This window comes from Cyprinus carpio, unplaced genomic scaffold (assembly GCF_018340385.1).
Source record: "Cyprinus carpio isolate SPL01 unplaced genomic scaffold, ASM1834038v1 S000006728, whole genome shotgun sequence".
Classification (NCBI taxonomy): Eukaryota; Metazoa; Chordata; class Actinopteri; order Cypriniformes; family Cyprinidae; genus Cyprinus; species Cyprinus carpio.
In genome coordinates this window covers 279242-294404 of record NW_024879331.1, presented here as the reverse complement: position 1 = coordinate 294404, position 15163 = coordinate 279242, and the positions used below count along the sequence as shown (strand labels likewise).

The window sequence follows — 15163 nt, the reverse complement described above, 5'->3', positions numbered from 1 at the left end:
ACAGCCCCCTGCAGCAAGCGGCTTGGTCTCTTTAGGCGAATCAGAAGAGGAAGCAGTTGCCGACGAGTCGATTTCCCTGACAACTTCGGATGCAGAGGAATGGGCATGTCCCGGAGAAGATCCCTTCCTCTCCATTCCTCTCAAATAATTGAGAGTTGATTCACATCCTCACAAAGTGCCGTAGAGGAACTGGTCTTAGACCGGTTTGCTCCGGAAGAGCCTCACCTCTGTTGATGGCGCTGAAAAGAAAGGTTATTGCAAGCTCCCCCCTCTGGAAGAGTCACTGCTCATCCCTGCCCTCCATTGGCCCTAGGATTGAAGCTCCATGCAGCGCATCCATCTAAGCCCTGCAGGACCGCCTCTGCTTTGTGGGCAGGGCTTATTTATATATCCAGGCAGGCTCAGCGCTACACAGATGGTGGTGCTCCAAGTTTCCCAAGCCAAACTTCTCCGCTCCATGTATGGACTCTGGATCTGACACCTGGCACACAACGACTAATCTGGCTCTGTGTGCCACTAAGGCAACAGCACAGGCAATCGGCAAGGCCATGGCCAACTTGGTGGTTAACTTAATTTAACTGAGATCAAGGACGCTGACAGGGTTGCCCCCAGTTTCCCCCATGGGGATTAATTGGCCCTGCCATGGACGGATTTGCTGAACACTTCATGGCGACACAGAAGTCATCACAGGCGCTCCAGTTTGGTGGCTGCCTCAAGTCGCCAGAAGGCTCCATCCTTTCAGCAGCCTGCTAAGCAAACACCATCAATGACACAGCCTCAAGCCAAGTCTGAGCCTAGGCTTTCACAGCACCTTCAGGTGGCGAAATGCTACCTGTTTCCTTAAGTGCCATGGACCCCACCCCTGAGTGACACTGGTCCCTGAGCCTCAAAATCCCTCCTACTCCATATGCAGAGAGGAAGATGAGAGGGTCAGCTCCCACCGAGGCTCTCAAAACACTCAAAGCAGTGTTAATTTTGACAGGCATTTTTGACTTAGTCTTAGTCTTTATCTTGAGAAGAAAATTCTTAATAGTCTTAGTCACATTTTAGTCATTTGAGTCTTTCATAGTTTTAGTCTAGTTTTAGTCGACGAAAAGTCATTGCATTTTTGTCAGCTTTTAGTCATTAGTTTTAGCCAAACTACAGTTACCAACATTTATTTTGGTAGCTATTTTATATGTAGTCTTCAAGTAAAAATAGTCATTAATTCTTCTCTCTTTAGACAAAATATATTAAGCTTATGAGAAATTTAAATCAAGGATTGAATTTGGAAAAATTGGAATAAATAAAAATTTTCAGAGGTGCCTCCAGGACAGGTTTGAAAACCACTGCTCAGCACTATAGACATTTGGACTGCTGTGTGTGTATTTGAGCGAGCTGTATATGAGAACTGAAGAAGTGGAGCGTGCGTGAGAGAGAGCACTTCTATCAGCGTGATTCCGCCTATCACTAACTTTAAGTTAATTGACAACGAACTGTGACTCCCGAGAAAAACGGGTTGTCTGGTCACCTTATCCCTTCCACTTCGGGTGCTGAGGCCATTGTTTCAGATCGATAGTTCGCATTTTGGTAGCCTATCCATCCACTGCGGCTGCCATACTGAGACTAGATATGCAAACGCCCCTTATCCAATAGCAATCCAATGACAGGGATGCACATTTTCAAGGACAAGACAGTAGCCTATTCACCTTATTTTCCGTGGCAACAGAGGTGCCGCCATTGCGTTCGTTTTGTCATCTTACTTCCGGCTGAGAAGGAACTACTTAAGCTAGTGACTAGATAACAGAACGTTAATATGTCAAGTGTTATATGCTCAGTTAGGGGCTGCCATAACAATTGGATTAAGAGAAGAGAACAATTGCACCAACTTTGTTTCGAACACGATGTGAAGCGGTTGGAGTGTTGTGGGGCACTTTACAATTTACACCCACCACTTAAAGAAGAGGAGCACCTGAGGCAATGGCTGAAGGTGCTAAATTTGAAGCACCCACCAAAGCGCCCTTACGTGTGTTCGTACCATTTTATGGACGGGAGGCCGAATGACGAACACCCTTACCCCAAGAAATGGCTCGGTTACGATGTCCCGGTAAAGAAGTCACGCCGGGTGCTGAAAAGATTGTCAGAATCAGGTAAGCTAACGTTAATTTAGCTAGCTATGTGCTTGTTCGCCTAACGTTAGATTTATGAATACTGTTCTTTGAATACATTTAAGATCAGTAACAAGCAGTAAACAAAGTACAACGAATTTTGCATGATTACCATTTACCACCAAAATGTTATTTAGTTAATATTTACGATAGTACAATATATTATGGAACATTACAATAGCTTACATTATTCCTGTTACAGAGATTGCAGGTGATAGCAGGCCAGCTAGCTATATTTCTCTAGCTATATTTTTTAAATGCATCTCTCTCACACACTGTTCTAAGTATGGGTCCCATCATATATTAATTATCTTGATGTATTTTAAGTAATAATGTAAAAATATGTTTAATATTATTTCCACAGATGTATCGATGACCACCAGTGATGCAGTGGACAACTGTGAGGGTGATCACATCCACATGACCCTGAACTGTGATGCAGAAACACAATGGGAGGATCCATCTGTCTCTGATCACAACTACAGTACAAAATCACAACTCAGCCTGAAGCCACCTACATCTGATATGGGAACACAATGCACTGAGTCGGTGCCATTGTACATAACTCTGCTGAAAAAAAACAACCTTTGTCAGCTCTACACAGGGTTGACATTGGATGCATTTCATTCAGTTGCCGAGCACCTTACCAGGTCCAGTTCATACACCAACAGCTTCCAGCTACACACTTGCGATCAGGTCCTGATGACTCTGATGAAGCTACAACTTAATTTATTGCAGGGTGATCTTGCTGAAAGGTTTGGTGTTTCTCAGTCCATTGTAAGCAAGATTATTTCATGTTGGATTGACATCATGGAGGAGAACATGAGGGATCACATACCATGGCTTCCCAGGGAGACAATCCAGTCAACAAAGCCTCAGTGTTTCAGAGAACAATTCCCAAATACAACATGTGTGATCGACTGTTCAGAGACACCCCTTCAAAAGCCACGCAACCTTGACTCAAGAGGCGAGTCCTACAGCCATTACTACGGCCAGAACACCATCAAATATCTGGTCTCTATTGCACCATGTGGACTGATCATGTTCATCTCACCAGCGTATGGAGGAAGGTGCAGTGACAAATTCATAACTGCAAATTCAGGGTTCCTGGAATACCTTCGTCCAGGTGATGAAGTAATGGCAGACAGAGGCTTCACCATTACCGATCTCCTGTATGAAAGGAAGGTGAAACTCGTCATTCCAGCATTCACCAAGAGAGGCATGCAACTCTCTGAAGAAGACACCACCAACACTAGGCGCATTGCCAATGTACGTGTCCATGTTGAGCGGGTCATATGCCGACTGAAAAACTTCAAAATCCTTTCTCAAACAGTTCCAATTAACCTCACCCCTAAAATTTATAAAATTTTGAGAATTTGTGCAGCCCTGTGTAACCTTCGCAGCGACATAATTTCTGATGTAGCAGATGAATGTGTTGATTTGTAGGTGCATTCCACAACTGTCGATACATTTTGCTGTGGTTTTTTTAACTAATTAATCAGTGTAAATAGTGTAAGTAGTTATTTTTATAAACCTTTGCAATGTTACCAGAAGTTACCTGCCGTAAGTTATTTTTTATAAACCTTTACAATGTTACCAGAAGTTACCTGCTGTAAGATATTTTTATAAACCTTTACAATGTTACCAGAAGTTACCTGCCGTAAGTTATTTTTTATAAACCTTTCCAATGTTACCAGAAGTTACCTGCCGTAAGTTATTTTTTATAAACCTTTACAATGTTACCAGAAGTTATTTTTATAAACCTTTACAATATTACCAGAAGTTACATGCCATAAGTTATTTTATAAACCTTTCCAATGTTACCAGAAGTTACCTGCTGTAAGTTATTTTTGTAAACCTTTACAATGTCACCAGAATGGATATTTCCCACAGATGTAAGATATTTTTATAAACCTTTACAATGTCACCAGAATGGATATGGAAATTAAATGGTGAAATTTTACCTCTACAGGATGGTCAGTAAAATGGGTCTCTTGCTTCCTGAAAAAAACAAACACTGATCAACAAATCAGAACTGATTTTATACAACTTACATAAAATTATACATTTTATAAAACAAAAATCACAGTCTGTCTCTTGTTAAACACAACTGATTAAAAACAACTAATTTAAAATAGTTCCAGTCTTCACCTATACCCTCCACATCCCACCCCAATTACCTAATATCCTATCCTTAACCCTAATCATTCTCATTCCTGCTTATTTACAAAGCTGCAAGTATCTTGTGGAAAGCAACAGGCGGCCTTCCTGAAACTCATCTGACACGTGAGGAAGCATATACTTAAAGTAAAATGTTTTTAGTCTACCTACAGTCTTGGCACATAATTGCTCATTGTATGGGACATGTAGCAGAACTTGCTGTGATGGAACCCAGATGAGCAGCTTACAGGCCCTCAGCCCTGTACAGAACATGCCAAGCTGCACTTGCATATAGAAGCCCCGTGGACCATTTGGCTGCAGCTGAGGTGTCCCCTCCACCATCCTCACATCATACCTCTGACTTCTGAACAGGTCATCCAGAGACTCATCACTCTTAAGGAGAGGGCATTTGATCTCCAGCAGTTCCTCTGAGTTCAAAACTCCATCAGGGGTTGCTGACAGCCAGGGCTCGCTTGCACACACAACAGTGCCTCTGTGGCTGACTGTAAACCCACAACCCTCTAGCCACTGTAAAGCAGATGCCTCACTTTCTAAGCCATGGTGAGTTGCTGCATTCCCATGGAACCTGGGGTAGAGGTGCTCTCTGATAAAGGTTTGAGGGTTGCCTCTGATTGGAACCTTCTTTGCTGTGCTTGCAGTGATTCTAACCTTACGAGAGTCATGCCACAATCAAGAGGAACTCTGCTCAAGGGTTACACGCTCCAATGCTGTAAATTTGTTGGGATCAATGGCCACGAAACTACTATAAAACAACATACATCTCTGGCAGTTGTTGATGCCATCATGGTCAGCATGTGTTGAGGACGCAGGATGTTCTGGCTCCTGTCCCTGTGCAGCACTCAGACATTTGTGCAGAAGGCTTGACACAGGCAGTCGAAGATGCTTGAGACCCTCTCTCAGCTCATCCTGGGTGCAAAATGAAGGAGTGGGAGGCAGAGGGACATTTTTGGGCGTTACCTCTGGCATCTGCAGCACATCAGTAGCTCGGTGGTGGGAAAAGGTGATGTCCATTAGCCGCTTCGGGCAGAGGTTCCTCTGGGTCCCCACATTCCAGAGCCGCTGCTCATCTGTGCAGGCAATTCCACTGGACACAGCATTTTCAACCTGAGACCAAACATAGTTACTGACGAGTCTGTATAAGCACTGGGAAACAATTAATTGTGATTAATTGCATCCAAAAAGTTTTTGTTTATATATGTGTGTACTGTGTATGTTTTTTATGTATATATAAAGACACACACACATACAATATTATATTTTGAAAATATGTCCATGTATGTTTATATTCATATTATATATAAATATATTTAATATAGAAACATATTTTTTTTCTGAAATATATACATGCATGTGTGTGTATTTATATATACATAATAAACATACACAGTACACACACACATATATATATATATATATATATATATATATATATATATATATATATATATATATATATATTATATATTATGTAAACTTTCATTTTTGATGCAATTAATCATTGGCCTGCACTAGTTTGTATACTTAAAAGAAATTTCAAAACTTTCACAGTTGTCTTATTTCAAAATCATTCATTATTATTACACTTGATGTTTACCTACCTTATTCCTTGTATCAGGTGATAGCATGATTAGACTTAATGTAACACTTAATGTACACCTACCTTTACCTTACCTTTTGCATACATACTGTGTGCAGAATTACTAGGCAAGTTGATTTTCTGATCATATTTTTCCCCCAAGTATATTTATCTTAATAACTATTAATTTTGTATTTAATCTTTTGTAAGTGATATATAATCTTTTTTGGCTCAATTTATCTTTAAAAAATAATCTGCCTAATAATTATGCACACCTGAATATAAGGCATTTTTCACTTCCAAATTCCATCCTCTTCTTTGGATAATATGTAATTTATAAATGTTCACTCACCTTACTCCACTGTACAATTAAGAGATTAAACAAGATACTTAGTCTGCAGATGGTCATCAGGTCAGCAGCTGTGTATGTCACAAACACGTTAATATACTTAGGTTTATGTTAACAAAACAATCGCTGCAAGGTATTATCATGAATAATATATAATAATGATGTGCGTGATAGTCTTACCTTCCATAATATCGAGGCTGCGTGGCTACACGTCCTTCCCAAACCAGCGATGCACGAACATCCAGTAGTCTCCACCGACCCCTGCTTACTGACCAGCACCCACGCCGAGTGGTTTGGACTGCTCGACTGGCTGGGGTGCACATTTGCTTTTAAAAAGACTAAATCACCCTCGCTGTGTAACAGTACACGACCCACTTTCCCACTATGCAAATACTGGTAGGCCTCGGTACTTTTATAATTTCTCATTGCTGCTCCATCAACTCCTTCAGACAGGACGAAGTAATTAAAAATGTCCCCGTAGGTTACCTCTGGCCACTTCTTCATATCGTCTACCCACGTCAACAGTGATGATGGATGGGGCAATTTGAGACCATCTGATCGTCGTAAGACATTTTCACCGTGCTCCCAATTTAATAAATTTACGGCATTAACGTTATTAGTCATTACGCCACAGTTATAGCTAGCGATAAACAATCGTACTACTGCTGAAACTAGTTACCGGATGTTGCCGTATCAGTTTAGCGGAAGTCGGAAGACGTTTTATCAAATGCGGAAAAAGCGAAGTATGAAAAGTGGGCGGGGCGGAATAAGGTGAATAGGATGTATTTTGAATGTCCCGTAGTTCTCAAATAACATTATAGTCCCATATCATCTTGTTAATGAAGACATTCCGTCATAGTTTTTATCATCACATATTGGTTTTAGACGAATTTTGACAAAATTAACACTGCCTCAAAGAAAGTTTGCATCCGCTCTCCATCCCCTCCACTAGCTCTATGGAAGCTCTGTTCAAATTAGACATGCACTTTAGTACATGCCTAATAAAAGTGAATAGCGGACCCACATACTCCATAATCTTCTTTCCATTACTACGAATGTCAGTTTCTCACCCCCATGCAGTGATCTGCCACTTGAAAAACTTGCCATCTGGCTCTAGGCTTGGAAAGCCATTCCAGATGTGTCAAGCTGGGTTGTAAAAAACCATAGAAAGAGGTTACTCACTTCAGTTCGCTTGCAGGCAACCTTGCTTCAGAGGTATTATTCAAACATCGGTACAGGACAACGATGCTCATGTTCTCTGGTCCGAAGTGCAAACTCCACTACTTCCTCGTTCCCAAAAGAGACAACGGGCTCAGGCCCATCCTCGTTATCAGGCATCTGAAATGCGCATTTATGAAACGGCCGTTCAGGATGCTGATTTTGAAAAAGATCCTCACACAGATTTGCCCCGGGGACTGATTTTGAGTTGTCTTCCTGGGGACAGTTAATATTGTTCAATGTTGGCTCAAAGCCCATGTACCATCCCAAGCTTGCCGCCTGGGACATTTCATCTCATGGTAACCCACCGCTGCATTAGATCTGCGGCCCCTTGGAAAACCCCTTTGGGACTAACATCCAGAAGAAAGGTGGTTGGAACAGATGTCTCAAACTTGGGTTGAGGAGCACTGTGTGTAGCCCTAAAATCTTTCCTGCCAGCCTTAAATGGGCACCACATCCTGGTCCACTCAGACAACATGATGGTGGTAGCCTTTATAAATCACAAAGGCAGTCTCAGGTCACGCTTCCTTTGCAGGATGGCTCGACGCCTCCTTTTACGGGCACAGTGCAACCTCTGCTCACTGAGGGCAGTTCATGTGCCAGGCAGACTGAACCAAGGAGTGGACATGCTGTCCAGGGACAGTGTAGCACCAGGAGAATGGAGACTACATCCCCAAACTTTTCAAATGATCTGGTCTGTCATCGGGAGGGCAAAGGTGGACCTCTTCACCTCAGAAGACAATTTTTACTGCCCAATTTACTTCTTGAAGCAGCAAGATGCCCTGGTTATCAGATAGGTCAGGGAGGTCAACCCACTCTGGAGGAATCACTCAAGGACTTGGTTCCTTGAGTTGATTCAGCTGCTATCGGCAGCCCCCTGGCTGATCCCACTGAGGACGGACCTCCACTATCATGTTAATCTTTCTGCAAGAGCTGCTGGATAAGGGGTGCAGTCAGTCGGCAGAAACAACCTTGTCATTAAATTTTTGAGGGGATCTCAGAGATTGAATCCATCTCATCTTCATACTGTGCCGACCTGGGACTTATCAATACCCCTTACACATATACACATAGGCGGAGGGTGAACCAACTCCAGGGTAATGCTAAAATTAACCTAATGTTTAGACTAATAACTATGCACATCACAAACCCATCTTTTTAGGCAAGAACCAGGTATGGGTGTTATGTCATAAAATAATACTACTGAATTTGTATTTAACATGATCACAATTTAATAAACCATTGTAAGTTAGGCTTTAATTTCCACTGTTATTTAGATGGTAAATAAATGACATAGAGATCGCGAACAAAGAACATTTACATTATCAAAGAATATTATGACTGACTTAAGTCTAGAGCAAGTTAAAACTCTCAAAAAACTCTAGTTATAATCATTGAAGCTGTCTACATTGTGAAATGAATAATTTCGATAAGGGCACTTTCACTAAGGTGGCCAACTGTAACTCCGCCCCTGCGTTAATTTTGACATAACATAACATAAGCCTAACAGTCCACAGCAATTCATTTTGTGATTGACATTGAATGCATTGCATTATATGTAGATAGTTAGTCTATGTACATACTGTATCTGTCACATTTCCTTTTTATGGAATTTATGTGTTAAATCTGGGGTTGTGATTAAATTGAATTATTATTTTTTTATTTAGATATAATTAATTGTATTAAAATTGACAACACTAGCATAAAGATAAATAGGGTCGGTGTTGACTAAAGCAATGAGCATTATCACCAACTGCTGATCAGGATTTGGCATTCATTCCTCTTGTTTCACTGCCCTTTATCAGCCATGCATAACTCTTGTCTGAGTGGATCAATACACCCCAAAATACCACTCTCTGTTCTCTGGCACCCCTGGAGGCATTATCTCAATGGCTCTTTACAATCATCCCATGCTGTGTTTAATTATAGCTATACGTTGCTATGATGTGTGTGCAAGTAGCCACACATAAAATATTCACCAGCTCATTTTGTAACTGACCTTTGTTGGTCACCTAGCCATAAAATAAACACCTTAGGCAGAAAAAAGAAGGAAAGTAGGATTTCAGGTATGAGGTTTGTTAAAATCCACAACCAAATGAGCAATAGTAATGACGCTTGCCTTAGCAAATGCCTCCAATAAATGTAAAATCTCTGGCTAAAACCCTTCCCATTCTCTGTATAACAACTAAGCATTATCTTTAGCGCACATGGAATATTTATTCCAGCTGGAGGTGGCTGTGAAGATACTGATCATGAAGGTGACCCATCAGGTCTGAGAAACAGAGAAGAGACTTCAGGTTACCGCTCTCCTTCAAGTGTCCCTGTACACGAAATCTTTGATAGCCATACTGTATGACAGATATTAAAACCTCACAGTCAATACACTTGACGTCAGAGAGCTCTGCAGGCATGCTATGTTGTGCATGCATATGTATAGAATATTTCAGTATAATCAAGAGCACAGCACTGCATTCATGAATTATTTGAATATGTATATGTTCTAAATAAATCATGTAAAGTCTGACTGATTAGAAAGGTCTGCCTGATTCATTTGCTTAAAAAGATCCAATACAATCCAATACAATGGCCCTGACAGTTCTAAATATAGAGGCTTAACAGCCACCTGCCTCATTAACCATGATAGCTCTGACCGAGGAACATGCTATTGGCTCCTGGAATCAGTGAAAGTTGAATTTTAATCTCCTCACATTAGCGTTTTAGTCAAGTGCAAAAGAAGGGCATATTTAGAGCTGATGGAGCTGATAATTTGAGCAGAGTCGTGATCTAATGCCAGTACCAATCCACTGACTCACAGAACAGAAGGGTCAATAATGGTAATAATGGTAGATATATATATATATATATATATATATATATATATATATATATATATAATATAGGTCTATATTAAAGAATTGTGTGTGTGTGTGTGTGTGTGTGTGTGTGTGTGTGTGAGAGTGAGTGATTTAATGAGTTGCAGTGTTGGGACTTAGATTTGAAGGTTTTTTGCTGATTTATGTGATTCAAACATCAAAATGTATTAGTACAAATCATGCAATATGGTAAAAGATTTTTAAGGTCATAACATCTCCGTGAACATAAGTGTTTATTAATTGATAATCTGCACCGTAAAAAAAAATAATAATAATAATAAAAAACCTTCTGTGAAAAGGAATCAATGTTGTTGGTGTCTTTCTGCTAGTAGTTTTAATTTCAACTGGAAACTGCTGGAAATTTTATGTATAGGTAAGTTTTAGAGTTTTTCAAAAATAGGTACAGGCACATTTTTCCAAAGATATTGTTGCCCAATGACAAAGTGCACCCACTGTCCTGCTGAGGTGTTCTGGTTTTTAGCGTGTATGCAGTTTCTAAGTGTTGCCCTTTTTATCATCTGTCAGATAAAAATCATATGTTTGTTTGGAAAAGTGAAAACATTCCTAATCTCAATAAAATATTTCATTTGACATATCAGTTATGTCTTTAGCACAAATGTGTAGTTACAAATCAGAGTTTAATAGAAGAAGAAATGTGCGAAATCTATCTTAAGGGGTTCAACAACACCCTCAAAGGGACACCTTTGTACTTTCTTTACCTCTAAAGTGTGCATACTAGTAATATGTACTCTTATGGTACTAATATGCACCCTTTAAAGGGGTAAAGTGCAAAGGTGTTCCTTCGAGGATACTGTCCCAGTGAAAAGCTGTTGTACCCCTTTTTGCATTTTCTTTTCTCACCTTTTTTTTGAGTGTGGGAGGGCTTTAGAACAAATTCCTAACCATAAGTATGTGCAACAGTAGTGGATATGCTTGCCTTAGCTAGGGTATTTACTTAAGATCTAATAGAGTAAGTGTGGGACAAAGAGGATTAATAATAAAAATAAAAAAATGGACTAAAAAAAAAGAATGCCGAGAAGCAAAATAAAATTGGAAATGTAAACGGAAACTCAGACTTTTGTAATTAGTCTCTCTCTCACTAATTTAGTTGGAATCAGTGTAATGTCACTTCCGTATCTCATTACAATAGTCTCTCTCTCTCTTTCTGACTGAATATCCTTCTTGCGGCAGCCAAATAGACATATCAGGCTCCAGTCACGCATTGAATGTCTGTCTGGTCTGTTTCTGATGATGAATTTTGTTCGTCCTTTCCCTCAGAGGGCAAATGAAAAAAAAAAAAAAAGTCATACCAGGACAAATAAAGAGGAGAAGAAAGAACGAGCTAACTCTATTGCCTTAAAAAAAAAAAATTAAAAACTGAACATACCTTACACCCATACGTTCACGGGGCATTGACCGCCTAGTGATTTATTGAGTGAACCGTGTCTCTTCTCTGGGCAGAGAATCCATGCAGAGTGAAGAGGACAGTCATTTACATCTAACCCTTATTATCATGTTGAAGAGCTCCCTGCTGAAGCAGTCTGTCTGACAGCACTCTTACAAAACAGACAGAGCGACCGGACAACCCCTATTTCTGAATACTGCCATTACTTCATACATTTTACTGCTGTTACTTTAAACAGGTGGTTACAGCCTGTACATACTAAGTAACATTTATTGTCAAAACCCAGAATGTATTTTCGTCTATCACCTGGTGATATTTATGTATTTATATTTAATGATATTTGTAAAAAAAAAAAAAAAAAAAAAAAAAAAAAAATTTCGACCTTGAAAATTATATTTAAAAATTTGGATGTGTACACTGACATGTTTCAAGGCAAATGGAAAATATGTTATTTTTACCTAAAGGTTATGCCACATGACATTTTTAGAAACCTTAAATCTTTTTTAAAACATGGATTGAAAGGTTTTGAAAACCATATTTAAACCAACATGAATACAAATTATTTTCCCTTATAAAATATAAACACTGTATTAAGGTGTCCTTGTTACAGTGTATATAATCAAGTACTGAGTAATATCAATTAAAGGTGCAGTAAGCGATTTCTGAGAAACGCTGTTGAAAGTGGATCAGACTAAGCACCAATGATGGGGTGTTGCCTATGTTGCATAGCATGTTCATGAATGTGGAGGTGGAGCTATCAAGATAGTGGTGTGATCCGTTTGTGTAGGGGCTTGATTGTTTTTGTGATTCCGAAATCAAGATTAAAGATTAAAGGGGATCATGCCTTCTCTGTGGCAGCTCCACATCTCTGGAATAGCCTCCCTCCTCATATTAAATCCTGTAACTCATTGGAATGTTTTAAATCCTTTCTGAAAACGCATCATTACTCTATTGCTTACAACTGCCCCTAGGGGTCTGGAGTCTGAGTATTGATGTGTATTGGGTGTGTTCTTAATTTGTTTTGTGGTAATGTTGAGAGTGTAAAGCACTTTGGTCAATATGTGTTGTTTTTAAACATGCTATAGAAATAAATGTTGATTTGATTTTGATTTGACTTCAAATATCAAGTGTTTTTCAGAAATCGCTTACTGCACCTTTAACAACATTTATTTACTATAACATTAACTAACTATAATAATATAAATTAATTATACATATTTGGGTAACACTTTATTTTAATGTGTCCTTGTTACACATGTTACATGTACTTACTATTATAATAACAATTAATTATGCATAATCACATGTAAGTAACCCTTATCCTAACCCTAAGTAATCCTATAAGTACATGTAGTTAATTAATATTACTCGGTACTTAAATGTAATATTACACTGTAACAAGGACACCTTAAAACAAAATGTAACCGCTGTTGTAATTCTGCATAATTTACTGTTAGTTCATGTAACGTGAGGACAGTGTAAAAAATAAAGTGTTACTTAAAATTACTTCGTATTTCATTGGCTCTACAAAAACAAAGACGAACTGGAAAGTTCCGGGCTTCAGTGTCATAAGTTACTGTTCTGGCCACCAAACAACCATAACGAGACAGAGATGGCATGGCAGGCTGGAAGGAGAACAAAAGGAAACAAAACCATGTACAGAGCAGATTGGTTTAGCCACAAGTGAGGGAAGGAAGGCTTAGTCTGGCGCTGTAATTGGGCCACATATGAAACTCAGCATGTGTCCTTCTCTCACAGAAAATCTGAGAGCACCGTGAGAAAATTCTCCTCCCTATGCCGGAGATCAATTTCACACAGAGTGCTAAGGATTTGCTGCAGAACCATAGAGGAGTCACCGAAATAGACTTGGCTTGTGATATTGGACTGGGTTTAGCCTGAACCTCAGCACTTTTACTGGATGTTCCGTGCAAGAATCATTGGTTTTGAGCAGAGGTGCTCTAAGCTGAGACCAGCAACTCAAAACTTGCATTCAAAGGCATTTTAAAGTGCTTTGCTCTACAGTAGATCAGAATGTGTGTTCTTACTTACTGGTGTGGGAGAGGTCCAAACTGTGTGGCTAAATGGACTCATATAACACTTTTATGACAACCGTGCCTCTGTGATTATAGCTAAAGCATGAATTAGTCATTATTGTATCACGCGCGTTAACAATCAAGAGTGGAGAAATTATCCCTGTATGCAGATTCCGTGAAGCTAGCTGAATCTAATTTTGTCGGGCAAAATAGCCTTGTGGCACCATCTCAGAGCTTCTACACTCTCACGCTCAAGGCCTCATAAATATGTGATGAAAAACAATAAATAGACACACAGCCGTAAGCCACTGAAGTATTAAAGTGTAACATATGTGCACTAAAACAGAGAAAGCAATTCAAGAATAGCATCTTTACTTTTCTTTCTATCTATCTATCTATCTATCTATCTAAAAATCTAAAAAAATACTACTTCAAAATTTCATGTTTAATTCAATCTGTCCCTCATACATCCACAATGTTCGTCCGTCTATCCATCAATCTCTCTGTCAGTCTGTCTTGCCTATCTACCTCTCTGTATGTCCACCTATCTATGTTTCTGTACGTCCATCTATCTATGATCTATCTGTCTGTCTGTCTGTCTATCTATCTATCTATCTATCTATCTATCTATCTATCTATCTATCTATCTATCTATCTATCTATCTATCTATCTGTCTGTCTGTCTGTCTATCTGTCTGTCTATCTATATATGAGTCTGTCTATCTCAGTTTTACATTAGGCTATAAACCTGGTCCAAAACATTTTCCAGAAAATACATAACACACTGTTCACTGTCATATCCATGTATTCACGTCCACCTTTTCTGTTTAATATTTCAGTGACTCCTTTAGACCAAAGTCTTTAAGATTGCATATACCACTAGTTGGCATGCAATAGTATGAAATGCTTAAGAGCCATGTCACTAATGCCTTGAAAGGCACCTTAAGCAACATTCCAGGCTAAAATATTTCAGGGAGGAGCCCAATAGTAACATGATTATGGCACCACGATGCACTCGTGTCTCCTCTTTTGTAATAACGACGGCACTCCACTGCGTCCACTCTACCGTGATACCATGGATTTCGAGCGAATCGTTCTTTTGAACGGGTTCTCTTTATTGATTCATTCGAACCGAATCGCGTTTGTAAATCACAAACACAGTGTAACTGTGAGGTGTGTAATAAACAAAACAGCACTCTGTTAAATCACACAGTCAAACACTTTACTTAAGTTTTATTTTTACCACAAAAATAAAACGCTGATAACTGCATAGAATCCGTTTTGTAAAGCGGTTCACTGAAACGAACTATCCGAACGAACCGATTCGCAAAAATGAATCGGACCTCCCAGTGCTTGCTACCATCTGTTCGGAGCAGCGTGA

General features: G+C 39.5%; 1 protein-coding gene and 1 long non-coding RNA gene across 3 annotated transcripts; one reads left to right on the top strand and one right to left on the bottom strand.

Moving 5' to 3' along the window:
* The first annotated feature begins 1686 nt into the window (after positions 1–1686).
* On the top strand, positions 1687–3889 carry si:dkey-56d12.4 (uncharacterized protein LOC799220 homolog). Its single transcript, XM_042755608.1, has 2 exons — positions 1687–2129; positions 2512–3889. The coding sequence occupies exons 1-2, from the start codon at positions 1796–1798 to the stop codon at positions 3591–3593; spliced, it is 1416 nt and encodes a 471-aa protein (XP_042611542.1). The 5' UTR covers positions 1687–1795; the 3' UTR covers positions 3594–3889.
* Positions 3184–5570, bottom strand: LOC109048515. 2 transcript variants are annotated; one of them, XR_006159765.1, is made up of 3 exons: positions 5087–5570; positions 4112–4148; positions 3184–3317 (listed from the first exon to the last, which is right to left on the bottom strand). It is a non-coding gene; the product is annotated as an uncharacterized LOC109048515 (long non-coding RNA). The 2 variants fall into 2 exon arrangements; XR_006159766.1 differs by having other exon boundaries at positions 5286–5570.
* Between the last annotated feature and the right edge of the window lie 9593 nt (positions 5571–15163).